Source organism: Anthonomus grandis, chromosome 11 (genome assembly GCF_022605725.1).
Source record: "Anthonomus grandis grandis chromosome 11, icAntGran1.3, whole genome shotgun sequence".
NCBI lineage: Eukaryota > Metazoa > Arthropoda > Insecta > Coleoptera > Curculionidae > Anthonomus > Anthonomus grandis.
The window spans coordinates 19,848,981-19,864,301 of NC_065556.1; the positions used below are offsets into that span (position 1 = coordinate 19,848,981).

The 15,321-nt window shown below is 34.0% G+C and overlaps 1 protein-coding gene across 2 annotated transcripts in view; it reads right to left on the minus strand.

Moving 5' to 3' along the window:
- LOC126742374 (titin-like) overlaps positions 1 to 15,321 on the minus strand; it is a 131,496-nt gene that overhangs the window by 46,620 nt on the left and 69,555 nt on the right. For both annotated transcript variants that reach the window (XM_050449022.1, XM_050449021.1), the window contains exons 8-10: positions 3,865 to 4,173; positions 676 to 834; positions 411 to 623 (exon numbers count right to left, since the gene is read on the minus strand). In XM_050449022.1, coding sequence (XP_050304979.1) covers positions 411 to 623; positions 676 to 834; positions 3,865 to 4,173 — 681 coding nt within the window. The remainder of the gene's footprint in view (positions 1 to 410; positions 624 to 675; positions 835 to 3,864; positions 4,174 to 15,321) is intronic.

Below are 15,321 nucleotides of genomic sequence, written 5' to 3' on the forward strand. Positions count from 1 at the left end.
AATACAACATATTTCAACCAACATTCTTCCCCTTGGGGATTTTTGGTTAATATTCTAAATATGGTCCCACAAAGACGCCAACTCTCATGGGTACACCCAAAAACGTACTGAAAAATTATTAAACGAAAAAAAAAAGAAACGGTAATCGACCCTAAGTCGAAATTAAGCGCCGTATACGGGTTACGCAACGACCACTTTTTTATTGTCGATAAACGACTACTAACTGCTAACTTTCCCGACTTATTTGGTATAAAGAATGTGCGATCGGGCGTACGAGAAAATGGTGACAAATTGCCCGATAAACTCGTTCACTTTGGCGATTTTTTCTTAAATTTCCTTTCACGCTTCTTATATGGTCAAATTATGAATTATTTATTAAAATGCTTGATATAAGCGAAATTTTTACTTACCATTATCCGCTGCTGGACTAGGAGTGTCTTCGCGCTCTTCACTCTTGAATGTTTCACCGAAATCGACTTCCTTTGGTTCTTCCGCGTGTAACTCCTTGTTTTGGTCCATAAGAGGGTTAAATGGGTCCTCAAATGGGTTGTTATTGGCCAAACCGTCTGCGAACGCTTTTACCTCCTCACTAAAGGATTTTCGGATAGAATCCTCTTTGTGGTCTAGAAGAGGCAAAGTTAGTAAGGTAAAAAAAGAGATTTTAAGCCATATTACCTTTATCAGTAAACGCTTTATCGGTTTCTATCGGTGAAAATGCATCGTCCACAGCATCCACGTCTGTTTCAGGACCAAAATCATCGTCTAAAGTGAGTTCCGAGGTGGATTTTTTGGTTCCGTTTGATTTTTCGAAAAGTTCTGGCGTATGGTCGGTACCTAACATTAAAATTCTCGATTGGAGCATCGTTTATATAGGCGGTTCAGAAAATGGGAAAAAATTGGAAAATTTTGAGAATTTAGTGGTACCCCAAGGGCTTATATAATTAAGCTCCTGATAGCACAGATTTTTAATCAATGAGAGTAATAGACTTAATTGGGATCTTCTAGACAGTTAAGTAAATTCGAATGAGCAAAGAGAGAAATAGACCTAATTGCCTGGAAGAATAATTTAAATAATTTCTTCCAGGCAGTTGAGTGAAGTCCAACCTCCCCACAGAGAGCAAAAAAATCATGCATTTGTCGAAAATTTCAGTGCGATAGAAACAAAAGATAGTAACGGTCGCCAGTTTAGTTGCCTGTATGAATAATTTAATTTCTTGCAAGCAGTTCACTCTTTTTCTCTCTTTACTCATTTGAATGCACTCATCTACCTGGAAGAAATCGAATTATTCTTCCCCCAATTGAGTTTATTACTCTCTTTGTTTACTGTGAATTGTCTGTCGAAAGTAATTTCTCAATGAACATAGAGAGAAATAGACTCAACTGCCTGGAAGAATATTTTAATTTGGTCCAGGCAATAAAGAAGTCAGGCAGTAAGATTTTGAACAGTATGCTATTAGTCTTCCGCCGTTCAGGTCTGATGATGCTCAACTCTTTGAGCGAAACATGTAACCATTGTAATAATTAATTTATTATGTGTTTTTTCGCCCATTTAAAATCATATTGGGGTCTTTAAGCGAAATGGATGATTTTTTTTCAATAAGGAAGTCTCCTGTGTCAGAAATATCATGTAATTTCGACATTATTTTATAATCTTTACCTTAATATTTCAAATTTTAAAAAAATGTTTTCGTTATCTTCAAAACTTACAAACCTATTCAATTTCTTGTGCGTCAAGCTTAAATCGCCGCGTGACGTCACAGTACACAAACTGCAATAAAAATCGCCCCGCAACAGCTAAGAATTGCACTGAATTAAACGGGCGCCTGTCTTGAGGTCAAGACAGTTGTGTATTGTGACGTCATCGAACCATGTACGCAGTTGAAACTTTGGAACGCAATAACTTTTTTATTTTTAAAGATAAATTAAAAAATCAAAAACCTATATTTTTAGAACTATATCTTAGAAAGAAATTTAAAAAAAATGGAAATTTCCTAATTCAGAGAATTCAATCAGTCTCAGTGAGCAACGAGTGTAATAGACCCAAGTGCCTGGAAGCATATTTTAATCACTTCCAGGCAGTTGAGTAAGTTCAATCATTTCTTAATGAGCAAAGAGAGAAATAGACTCTAATGCCTGGAAGAATATTCTAATTTCTTATTCAGAAGTATTCTTACGCTCTCATCTTTAACATTTCGGTAGTGATTCAGTCTGGTATTTCTTCGGATCCTACGTATTGGATCAAGCGTCTGTTATGTTGATGGTTCTCAGGAAAGATAAAAATATATTCAATTGCCTGCAAATATATTTTAGTGACATATTTTAGGTCGTTGAGTGAATTCAACCATTCACAGAGAGCAAAAAGCGCATCCGGCTGCAACTCAAAATTTTAAAAAACCTGGAAGGTTTTTTAAAATTTTGATTAAGAAAATTTTCCAAGGATTTTGTCGTCATGAAGATAACGCAAACAAAGATTGAGTTGTTCGATATACCCTGAATCTGTGGTTTCATCAAACTCAATGGTATTTAAATCCGCGTTCTCAATCCTATCAAAATATCTTGATTTTTTGTTGTACCCACAGTTTATCAATTAGGGCTGAAAATTTAAAAAGTAATGAAACCCGCTGTAAAAGATACAATTCCCTTCAAACTTGAAGGTTTACAAAAAAATTAAACTAGATACTAGTTGAGTGAATTTAACCATCCTCAACTCCCTGGAAGGTTTTTGGTTGAGGAAGTTGAGTGTTTTGAATCTTCAGACAGAGACATAAGATACTAGCAAGAACCAGTTTAGTTGCCTGGAAGAATAATTTAATTTCTTTTACGAAATTGAGTGCATTCATCATGTTACAATGAACAAAAAGAGAAATTGACTCAACTCTCTGGAAGAATATTAGATTAATTTCTTCCAGTTGAGTGGATTTAATCGCCTTACAAAGACCAAAAAGAGAATCAAGCTACAACTCAACTCACTGGAAGCTTTTTTGTTTTTGTTGAGGAAATTAAGCGCATTGAACCATCAGACAGAAACAAAAAATAGAAACAGTCACCACTTTAGTAGCCTGGAAAAATGATTTAACTTCTTCCAGGCAATTGAGTGAATTGAATCATCTCACAATGAGCAAAGCAGAAAAGTGACTCAACTACCTGCAAGAATATTTTAATTACTTCCTGAGTTGTTGTTCTAGTTGAGTGTGTTTAATCATCGCACAAGCTCACAAGTCTGTTTGTTATAATCTTGAGCAACTTGATAAAGGAAACCATAGTGTTCTATGTTGTTGATATCTCTTTTTTTGTATATCAATATTCTTTTTCTTCTGTGTTTTGCAATTATTCGGTTTTGTTGAGGAACTTGAGTACGTTGAACCCTCCGACAGAAACAAAAGATACTGGCGGCAGTAACCAGTTGCCTGGAAAAATAATTTAATTTTTTTCAGGCAGCTGAGAGAATTCAACTACCTCACACTCGTGGTTACGTTTGGTATTTCTTCGGATCTTATGTATTTAATCAAGCGTCTGTTATGTTGATGGTTCTGAGCAAAAAGAAAAATAGACTCAACTGCCTGGAAGGATATTTTAATTTCTTCCAGGTAAATAATAACTTTCAGAGTAAATTTAATTTTTTTCAAACACCAAACTTAATTAATGCATTTGAGGCTAAAAACGTGATTCCAGTTTAAATACTTGGGCACTAAGGGTAATACAGTACTTTTCTTAAACCCATGTTTCTTAACCTCTACTTAAAAATTTGGTGAAACAATGGTGAAAACATTAAGAACAATTAAGATTTGGTTGGACTCGAGATTATTTTTCTTAGTAGCCAAATATTGCAAAGAATCCCAAGAAAAAGCTCAAACTTTCACTCACCATTAGATTTAAAATTATCAGTCAGATTCAGCAACAATCCCTCAGCACTCTTTTGCAAATTAATATTATCGGTTTCCACTTCCAAATTCTTCAAAGTGCCGTTCGAGTTGGTGAACGGATTGTTGGCGTTGTCCAACCCCGCCTCCATTGTGGTGGTGGTGGTGGTGGTCGTTTTGGGGGCCCACCGGTGGGCCTCGCTTGCGATCTGATGCGGATCCCTAAGGAACACCACTATAACCGAGATGTTATCTGAGGAACCCTGGTACCGTGCTAGTTGGACTAGTTGTTTTCCAATGCGTTCTGTATCGTCTGAAAATAACAGAAAAAAGGTTAAGCATGAAAAGTATTTTTTCATTATTCTAGTACAATAAAACTGTTCCTTTGTTCTATAGTGTATAAGAGTCATACCAAATATTTTTAACTTGTCTTGTATCCACTAAATTTTTATTTAGTTGAAATCTAAAAAGCCTATACGAATAATTTTTAAGGTCTTCACGTTAAAAAAAAATTATAATTCAGATGAAGCAGACATTCATCTAAAACACCAAATGATTATCAGTGAAGCATGTTTACATATTAAGTACTAACCGACTTGCAACCTATATCAAGTCTTCATCCTAAGTACTCACTGAACAATATGAGCTGATTTATTCAAAAAAAGCAGCTGAATAAAATAATCTTACTTCAAGGTGAGATTCGAACTCGCAATCTATGATTCGCAGATGTTATGTATAGAGCGACGGACAGGACAAGGATGGCGAGTTCAAATATGTAGCCTAATATGCAGTAAGCAGAAAAATGCAGATTCAATAGTCAACGACATATTTTAAAGTACCAAGAGATTCTACAAAACTTTTATCAAATTTGTTTCCAGGTAGTTAGTTTCCAGCAGTTCTGTCTATTATAACTGCCTGGACTATTGCTCTTTTTACTCTTATTCTATTTAAACTTCTTTTAACTTTCCATGTTCACATCCCTCCACTTTAATCCACAATAGAGTCAATTATTCAAAAGATGTTATTCTTTGGGGGTTTTCTTAGGATAATAATTTAATATATTTTGACATATTTCTCAGAAGTTGTTTAAAGATATAATAAAATATAAGAGTTTTTAGGGGGCTTTCACAATAATCTAATAATATACAGAATGAGCCATGGGGACTTAAAACAAGTGCAACTGCCTGTAAAAATTATACTTTTTTATTTTTATAAGTTTTTATTAAATCACTTGTGATGTTTATCATTGGGCTAGCTATGCAAAGGTCGCTAAAAAAAATACGACGTCAATAGGTTTACTTTGATTTTTACGATACGAAAACTGACTTCCGGAAATAAAAATCTAATTCTACACATTAGATTATTGAACAAGGTACTTCTGTACGGTAGAGTTCCAATTTCTCGACTCCATTTAGAAGGGTTTTACTGTTTTTTTCAGATGAAAATGGGTCCAAAAAATCCCAAAAGCCTTTATTTTGACTATTAGGAACCGATATATTTAGTGTTCCCTAAGTGATAAATAATTTTGTTTCTTACAGGCACTCCTGTACTAAAATATTCAATTTATTCTCCTATTGCAACTGTTTTTTTAGAACAGCCTTAAAAAGCCTCCAAAGAATCCCAAGAGCCAATAAGTCCTAATTTTTGACTATTAGGAACCGATCTATTTACTTTTTCATAAATGATACATGATTTTATATCTTACAGGCATTCCTTTATTTAAAATTACGATTTCTCGATTTTTATTATAGTGATTTTACTCTTTTTTTCATAAAAGCTTAAAAGAGTCTCCAATGAATCCCAACAGTTAATAATTCCTCAATTGTGACTATTAGGAACCGCTTTATTTATTGTTCCATAAGTGATAAATGATTTTGTTTCTTACAGGCACTCCTGTAATTAAAATTCCAATTTCTCGACACCTATTATAAGGGTTTAATTTTTTTTTTTAGAAAAGCCTCCATAGAATCCCAAGAAGCAATAATTCATTAATTTTGACTATTAGGAAGTAATACATTTACTATTCCATAAGTAATAAATGATTGTGTTTCTTACAGGCACTCCTGTGCTTCAACTTCCAATTTCTCGACTCCTGTTACAGGGATTTTAATGTTTTTTTAGAAAAGCCTAAAAAAGTCTCTATAGAATTCCAACAATTAATAATTCCTCAATGTTGACTATAAGGAACCGCTTTGCTTACTGTTCCATAAGTGATAAATGATTTTGTTTCTTAAAGGCACTCCTATACTTAAAATGTCAGTTTCTCATCTCCTATTACAAGGATTTTACTATTTCTTACAAAAGACCCTAAAAAAAATCATATATTTTTAACTACTAAAAAGCAAACCCTATAAAAAAAATCACACTCATGACAACTGAATTAAAACACCGTTTTAACACGCCTTTTAGCCAAAAACAACCCGTTTATCAAATCTATAAGAGCCTATCGTCACGTTCAAGTGTTGTCCCCAATTACCTTAATTAAAAATGAAAATAAGGCACGAGAATTCACTCCATAACGGAATTTTCGCCCCAGAGGGAATACCGCGGACGCGCCCATCATGCGCTTATTTTTTTACTGCAAAACCGTTGGGGGGTGAGGCACACGATCCCGTTATAATAAACCTGATTAAAAAAATGTGATATACAGTTTGCCCTTTATCGATATAAATTTTAGTGCGATTTTAATCCCTTAATGTCCCAATATTCGTTTCACCCATCATTAAACCGTTAATGGTTTCCTATTACTTAATTCTAAGTCGTCATTAATCTTCGCTAGAGTTATTACCGACATTACACTTCGTTAGATCGGAATCGGTAATTCCGCACCCACCGAGCGTCTATGCCGTTTTGAAATTTATTGGTGGTTTTTATGGGTTTGACATGTTTAGAGACACATGCCATCTCGGTCTTATCCATGAAGAATCAAAACATTTAATTACGAAGAGTTTTATCGCTAAAGAAACAGAATAAACCTGAGAGTCAGAAGGGTAATTTAGGCAGTTTTCATCATCACCCAAAAAAAAACATTTTTTGTATCTACAATTTTAATTGTCTTAAAGGCATTTTCTAATATTAAACTGGTGACTCAGGAATTAAGTTTCTCTCTCCCTGCCATGACGGGAGACAATAATTAATATTATATTTACTCTCTCTTGCATCGTTCCTTCCAGTCGCTTATTCTTGGGCCGTTAATATAAATAGACTCGGTCATAAAGGGCAATTATAAATAGATGTCATTAAGCACTGTCATGGCATCGGCTCTTGGGTGTCCGTGACCGCGGACAAATTGTTAGATGAGCTCGGTATATTCATATCGACATACATTCATTTACATACTGTAATAGCGGGTTGTAATGATGTTGTTTGTAATGATTATATAGCAACTGAAGAATATTCTTAAAGATAATTAATAATAATATGTCAGCATTAGAATGGCATTAAAGCGACAGTCTAAGAAATATTTTCGACCGAAACTTCTAAATGTTGTAGTCATTAAAATCCATTTTTATAAATTACAAGTCTAGTCATCATGTAAGCACTCCTCTGTGCATTAAGTAATAGTTCCCAAAGTCATAAGAGAGAAGCTAAGTGTCATCAACGTCAAGAGCGAATGGAAACTTGCAGAAGCAAATAAGAATCAATATAAGGCCTAAATCACGTTGGAATGGTAGATGGACAAAGCAAATCCTAATCAACAGCAGATCCAAAGAATCGCGGGATATGAAGTGGTGGAGAAATTTAAAACTCCGGATTAACGTTAACAAATACAGGACAATGCGAACCAGAAATTTGAAGGCCATTGGCAGTAGCACGTGCTGCAACCACACGGCTGACAAAAATTTGAAGACATAAGCATAACTGAGCATAACACCAAACAATGGTTAATACAAACGCTAATCTTTCCTATAGAACTTCCGCAGGGGAAACTTGGACTATTAAAAAAGTAGATACGAAGAGAATCAATGCTTTTGAGATGTGGGCGTACCCCGCAAGCTGCTCATATAACTGCACACCACAAAAACCACTCAATCATAGAAGAATTCTGTATAAAGAAAAGGCTAATCACGAACATATCCCAATGTTAACCTTGTTAATTCAAGTTTATACACCAGTGATATAAATAGACCAAATGAAGATGATAATAGGACAAACATTACAAGAACCTACCCACTCAGGTCAAGTTAGAGAATGACGACCATCAACTTATTTAATTAACTCATGATGTGCCTCTGCTCGTGACCTCGACGAGAGTATCAAATGCTATTTGCAGGTCAACTAACACATTTATTACATACATGTTTTTATCTATTTCACTGGTTATAGAATCTAGTAGATCTACTGTTGATTCTTTTAAAAATTCACGCTAATTTTTGTCAAATTTGAAGGTGTTGCTTATTGACTCTAACGTTCTAACTTTTATTGCCTTTTTCAGGATTTCGACATCAGAATTGTGACTTTCAATGGCATTTCTTTTAGAATAATTAAGGACCTTTCCAAACTTCCTTGCTAACTAGGCAAATGTTTCTTCCTTAAATTTTGATCAGGTTTCCTTAGTTAACAATTATTGTTCCTTCAATATTATTAATTCATTTTTTGTAGATTGTCAATGGTTCTTAGAACCCAGGTGGGTTAAAAACTGTTTTGAAAAATGTCTAGAAATGGTTAAAAGTTCAGTTTTATTATGTTTTGTAAAGTTCAGGATTATCGTGGATCGCTTGCAAATTGTAATATTTTAACGTAATTATTATCTTCACTAACGGAAGAAATAATTCAGTAAATATATCGGCTCCTAATAGTCAAAATTAAGGAATTATTGGCTCCGGAAGCTTTTTTAGGATCTTCTGAAAAAAAACAGTAAAATTTCTATAACAGGAGTTAAAAAATTGGAATTTTAAGTACAGGAGTGCCAGTAAGAAACAAAATCATTCATCACTTACGAAACAGTACATATATGAAATCCTACTAGTCAAAATTAAGGAATTATTGGGTCTTGGAATTCTTTGGATGCTTTTTTGGGCTCTTCTGAAAAAACAGTAAAATCCCTGTGATAGGAGTCGAGAAATTGGAATTTTAAGTAAAGGAGTGCCTGTAAGAAACAAAATCAATTATCACTTATGGAACAGTACATATGCCGGTTTCTAATAGTCAAAATTAAAGAATCATTGGTTCTTGGGATTCTTTGGAGGGTTTTTTATGCTCTTCTAAAAAAAAACAGTAAAATTCCTATAATAGGAGTCGAGAAATTGGAATTTTAAGTACAGGAGTGCCTGTAAGAAATAAAATCATTAGTGACTTACGAAACAGTACATATATCAAATCCTACTAGTCAAAATTAAGGCATTATTGGCTCTTAGAATTCTTTGAAAGCTTTTTTGGGCTCTTCTGAATAACAGTAAAATCCCTATAATAGGAGTCAAGAAAATGGAATTTTAAGTACAGGAGTGCCTGTAAGAAACAAAATCAATTATCACTTATGGAACAGTACATATGACGGTTTCTAATAGTCAAAATTAAGGAATCATTGGTTCTTGGGATGCTTTTTACATGAGTACCTTGTACTGCATTCAACCGCATTTTATTCTTCAGCAACATCTCTAATTGTATTTTTTTATCAATTATTAATATAATTATCACTAACAGGAAACATCATTTCATAGTGATCCTTAACGAGTCTTCGAACTTAGGTGGGTTTATATGCCCATTTTTCGGTAAAACAACCTAATAAACCTAATATATGGGTTGACTTGCTATGAAATGAATCTTCCCGTTTATAAATCACAAAACTACTGAAGAAGAAAGCAATTTCAGAGCAATCGGAGATGTTGCCAACAAATGAAATGTGGTTGAATAAGAAAAAAATTAGATTTTACCCATTTTCGGGTAGATAAATCCATCTGAGTCCCAAGATCCGTTGGCGATCGCTATAAAATGATTCCTCTTGTTTGTAAATGTCACAACTAAGTAAGAAAAATACAATTTTCTGGAAGATCGAATAAAATACGACAGCACACAAAAAAATAATTAAAAACTTATTCATGTTATTCCTGGACTGACAAAGTGTCTTGTCAAACTCCTGGAATGTACGGTAAAATTAATTCATTTTCCTACACATCCATTTCACGATAAGTACGTTAATGGTAGAAAAGTAACTCGCGGACCTATAAGGATTCCATCGCCGCTCTAACAAATAGATAAATACAAATAAAACAAATTTTATTTTTTACTTTTTTGTATAAATTATTATCAATTGCACTTCCTAGCTAGTAGTTGTAAGAGAGTGAGTCGTAGTGAGTCCCAATTATCTTGGAGACTCATAATGAAATGATCTTATATCAAGAAATCAAGATTTAAACCTCTTACTACTATAAAATGAAGAGATAAAGAATATAAGACTTTATGTAATTTTTTTCAGACCAAAGATCGTTATCTTATACTGGTATACTAAGAAAACTATAAGATTACTATATACGCCTAATCCGCGCGATCAACCCACTCCGTTAACCTCTTCTTATTATTTCCGACCTCAAGAGATTCCACGGATAAGTACGAATATAATCCGCTAAGTACCCACCCATCCGAGATTTAAAAAAAAATAAATAGAATGGCTTAAGCAGGTGATGGTTCTTGGTAAATTTACGGTGCAATTGCAAACGTGTTCGAGCCATTAGACGAACAAGAAATTGTGCTTTTAAAGGTTAGACCTTTCTCTAATATAACTAAGTGCGATACTTCTAAAAATAATCAATTTTTTGACTATCTTGTTAACGTTTTCTAGGTCGATTTTGTACTAAACTAGGTGAGACATTTTTGAAAATTTGCCAGGAAAAAAATTGCAAACACAGTAATGATGAGTCTCTGGCAAATTTCCAGTTAAAAAATAATCAAATTCGCTATTCATTTTAGATGAGATTTTAGGTTTTTAGAAGTGATTGAGAAAAGCACCTTTATATGGGTTTTTTTTAAGTGTATGCTCTCAATCTCAAATTTCATTAAAATTTGCTATACAATTCCAATAATACCCTGGTATTACCCTGGATAAAATTGCAACATCTTGCTTTTGATTCATTTTAATTATATTTAGATTAATTTTTACATTAAGTTTAGATCGTTCTTTAAAAGAACCACCTTTTGTTCTAGCATTTCCATCCGATAAACCTTAATTTCGTCTTCATGATAGAAGCTTTTTTTTAATTATCTTTTAATTATAACAAACTCTCCAGTGCTTATACAAATAGCCTTTGATAGCCCAGACCTTTTTTCTTTACTAGTATTCACATACCGAGAGTAATTCTTGCGTAATGTTAGTATGGTTAAAAAAGTACAATGTACCTCGCCCAAATAAAATCCTCGATCTGCAAGGTACCACCTGCAGATCTTTTATACAGAAACCGGCGGCGACTCTGGGGTTTATTGAACTGACAAGTTTTATGGTTCGTGACCAAAATGGCAAAAGGGAACCCGAGATGTTGCCTTTAGAAACAACCGTTAAAACTTATGCTGATGCTCATTTATATGTCAACATGATAATTTTCCCAACTGACATTCAATAAATCTTGGAAACAGCTTTAAAAGAATTCGTCGGGAAAACATCCCAAAAAAAAAAACCACTTACATACATACATACATCGTCGTAAATCTATTTATATAAACTTTATAGTCTTTACATTTCGGTATTTATAACCATTTTTCTTGAAAGACAGACGGCACGAAAATCGCGTCTAAACACATTAAGCGTTATGGATATATATTTCGCTTAACACGCAGCTTAAGTGGGATTTTTTCGATGTTTCTAAACTAATTTCGAACAGTTAACTGTTTCGAAATAAACAGCGACATCCGAGACGAAATTGGCAATTTCTCTTGACGGATATTACAGTAATCCCCCCGAGGGGCATATGCCTCCAGCAAGACAATAATAATTTGAATTCTTGTAGGGTGAGAAAATGAGAGTTTTACGGAATAATGTCATTAAAATCAGGAATATTTGTGAGTTGTAATTTTGTGAGTTTTTACCTAGTTTTAGGCATATGGAAAGTAACGTTAATAATTAGAAAGCATTAATAGTAGCATTCGACATAATCCTGCAATTACATCACAAAATGCATATGTCAGCCCTACTACCAGAAAGCCCCAGAATTTTAAAACGTTAAAAAGAAACCAATAATCACCATGAATTTATATAATTTATCTCAAAAAGCCATGAACGCACTATAGTGTACACAGATGCCCCAGTAATTGTTCCAATAAGTAAACAAAATTTTATGAAAATCCACAAATTGAAATAGGCAGGAGACTTTCTGATTGCACTGATAACTGCACGGCAGAAATCTTAAAAAAATTAATAACTATAGCGGAACACAGTGCTTAATAAAGCCTAGACTTGATTGTTTAACTCGATCCACAAGACAGTCAATAACAAACACAAAACCTAAGGATATAAAATTAATTTGGATACTCAGTCGAAAGAGCAGATAAACTAGCAGAGGAGGGACTGGCTGCTGCTTATCCTTGTTAGATATGAACTTATCATAAGCAGCTCCTAGAAAACAAAGAGATCACGTCAGATCTTTGACTTAAAGAGTCCTATTGAACCATTTTCTGAAGCCATAGAGATACTTAACGAGAAGAGAAGGTTTGACCAACCCAAAGTAAATCCACATTATCCATTTGTAATAGTCCTGACTTAGTTGAACGAGCACAAGTAGTGTGTTGCATCAAAAGTCAGAGAATCAGTTGATGCAACTTGGTGAATTGGCATGGAAAGCCTGAATGGTAGTAGAAGGAAAATAAGGTCCAATAAGGTATTCTGAGAAATTTCTGTGTCAATCTTAAGTAAATATCTTATCGATAATATTTCTTCAATTCTTTCTATTATTTCAAATTTTAATATGTTGACTTTTACTGTGCCTGAAAAAAAACCTTATAACAAATAAACAGTAAACTGTGGTTTTCTCAGGTGCTTTTGGTGATAATGTGGCATATGGTTCTTGATGCAGAAGAGTTGGCAATGAATACAGTTAATGAGTATATTCGTTTTTGCTTTTAATTGTCGTTTTCCAGTAAAACATGTACGTCCAAGGGTTACAATTCTTCCAAGGTTTCAAAGTACAAAAGGGAACTGGATGGAATCTGGTGATGAACAGAGTTGGTGAGAGGTATGTACATGGGTTATTTTTTGCTTCTTGTTTATAGTATTTTAAATATGTAAATAAAGGCAGTTTATTATCTATTATCAATAACATAAATTAAGACATGGTTCTCCATTAATTTTAATAATTTTTACACAACAAAGTTGATCATTAGATCTTCTAGACCCACCACCTATACCCATCATAATATGTTACTATTTTCATTGGGATCAGTCCGTTGGCTGCTGGTTTGTCTAGAAATCCCTGATTCATTAACTCATATTCTCACTATTCGTTTTGGTTTAAGAAGCCCAATATCTTTCTTTATCCCATTGATTCTATTGCCTCCTTTCCCACTTCTTTAACTATACGAGATTTCTAGGGATAAAATACTCATATCACTAAAACCAAGAGAGCTAGAAACTTGAAAATTGAAACATAGATTCTTCTAACAAAATCATTATTCACACCTATTTCTAACCTTGTAAAAATGTAATAAAAATATCACAATATTTTGCAACACTCGTCACCTAACTAATATAAACCCACCCACCCAAATAATCCCTTTTATCTTTTAATTGTGTTTGATTAGACCGACTGGTAAATAAAGATAAACAGGATCATTACAATGTAACAAGGAAAAATAATAATTCCTTTTGCCTTGGAGCGTTTTAATTGTAAATTCTTTCAAAGTGGGTATGGCAAGAGGATAATGATGGCTTTGCAGTTGATGATGATGGCTTAATGAGTAGTCACACATGATAGTTAGCATTTGAGAAAAAAAATTATCAAGTAGACCGAAAGTGGATGTACCTTACTTAGTCATTAAAATAATTCAAGTTGAAGGTTCGAGTGATTTAAAACTTGAATCACAGATTGATCACCCTAAAAAGATCGCTTAATTATTTTTCAAACAAAATGGCTATAAAATAATTCCTGGTGCGACCAAGCGATCCTTCATACTTGCAATATTTTTTTCATAATTTCTCACTCAGCTCGGTCATGCACTGTTATTGGAGCAAGACAATGCCAATAAAATGGCGGCAAACATTCTTTTGTATTTCCTGCAAAAGAAGTAGATGAAGAAGTGGCGCATTTTTACCTCAATAGAATTGACGTCAGGTGGTTCATGAAGCATGAAGCATTTTAAGAAAAGTCAGTCATAAATTTTTGATGGATTTTTAATGCCCGTAAACTAACCGCGTAAACTGCTTTATCAGGGTCGTTGGATCTCTTGACATTATTACTGGGAACCAGGCGGGTTTAATTACTGCAGTCGCCAGACAAACGCAAGAAAAAGACAACTGCAAGTAGTGTAGGTGATAAGTAACAGGATATTGGGGGCGACGGAATTTTCGCACTTGAGAGCACGTCAGCGTGGGAGGGCCGGATTAATTATTATTATATACGAAATATCATCAATACAAGATGCCATTAATCATTAATTTTCTTTTCGAGTTGAAATCTAAATTTTAACTTAATCGGATCAGTTACAACGTTTCCGCGGACCTGACACGGAAATCTACCATTAACATACTATCGTCGAAACATAATCGTGAAAAGTTCGACATAGAATTTTTCGACAACGACAGCACCGAAGGACACTGGATAGAAATCACGTTTAAATGAATGAATAGCAGCAAACCCAATACCAGTTGAGGGGAGACAATCAATACGGCTTGGTCCAAAACAGTTTACGGAGAATATGGTATCTCATTAGATCGCAGAAAAAACCAGTAAACGTATAAATCGTACTCAATATTACGGCTGAAGAATGGGCAAGAGTCTGTGTACCATGTCCAATAACATTGACATCGAAGTTTATTAAAAAAAAAGCAGAGATCCGAATCAAAAAAACAGAAATTTACCAGGCCCAGTTAAAATAACAAACAAAATTATTAAATATGGTGATCTGCCGATAAAACTATCACATCTTTACGGTATTATGTCAACAGGAGAAGTACCCCAGGAGTAAAAATTTAGCATTACGATCTCTATCTACAAGAAAGGAGAAAGGAATAAGCTTGCTCATCAACATAATAATAAAACATCTATCAAGTAGAGTCAGCACCACCAAAGCAAAACAAGGGTTTAGGCAGAATAGATCAACAATCGACCCTCTACTCATACTGTGATAAATCATCGAGAAGTACATAGAATTTAACAAACTTGCGTTCTTCTGCTTTGCTGACCTAACTCAAGCATTTGATAGAGCGAAACTAAAGCATGTGCTAAATATCCTGCAAGAACGAGGAGCCAACAACAATTCAGACAGTCAATAAAACAACTCAATACCAATAACAGTACAAGAATACAGTCAGCACCTCTCA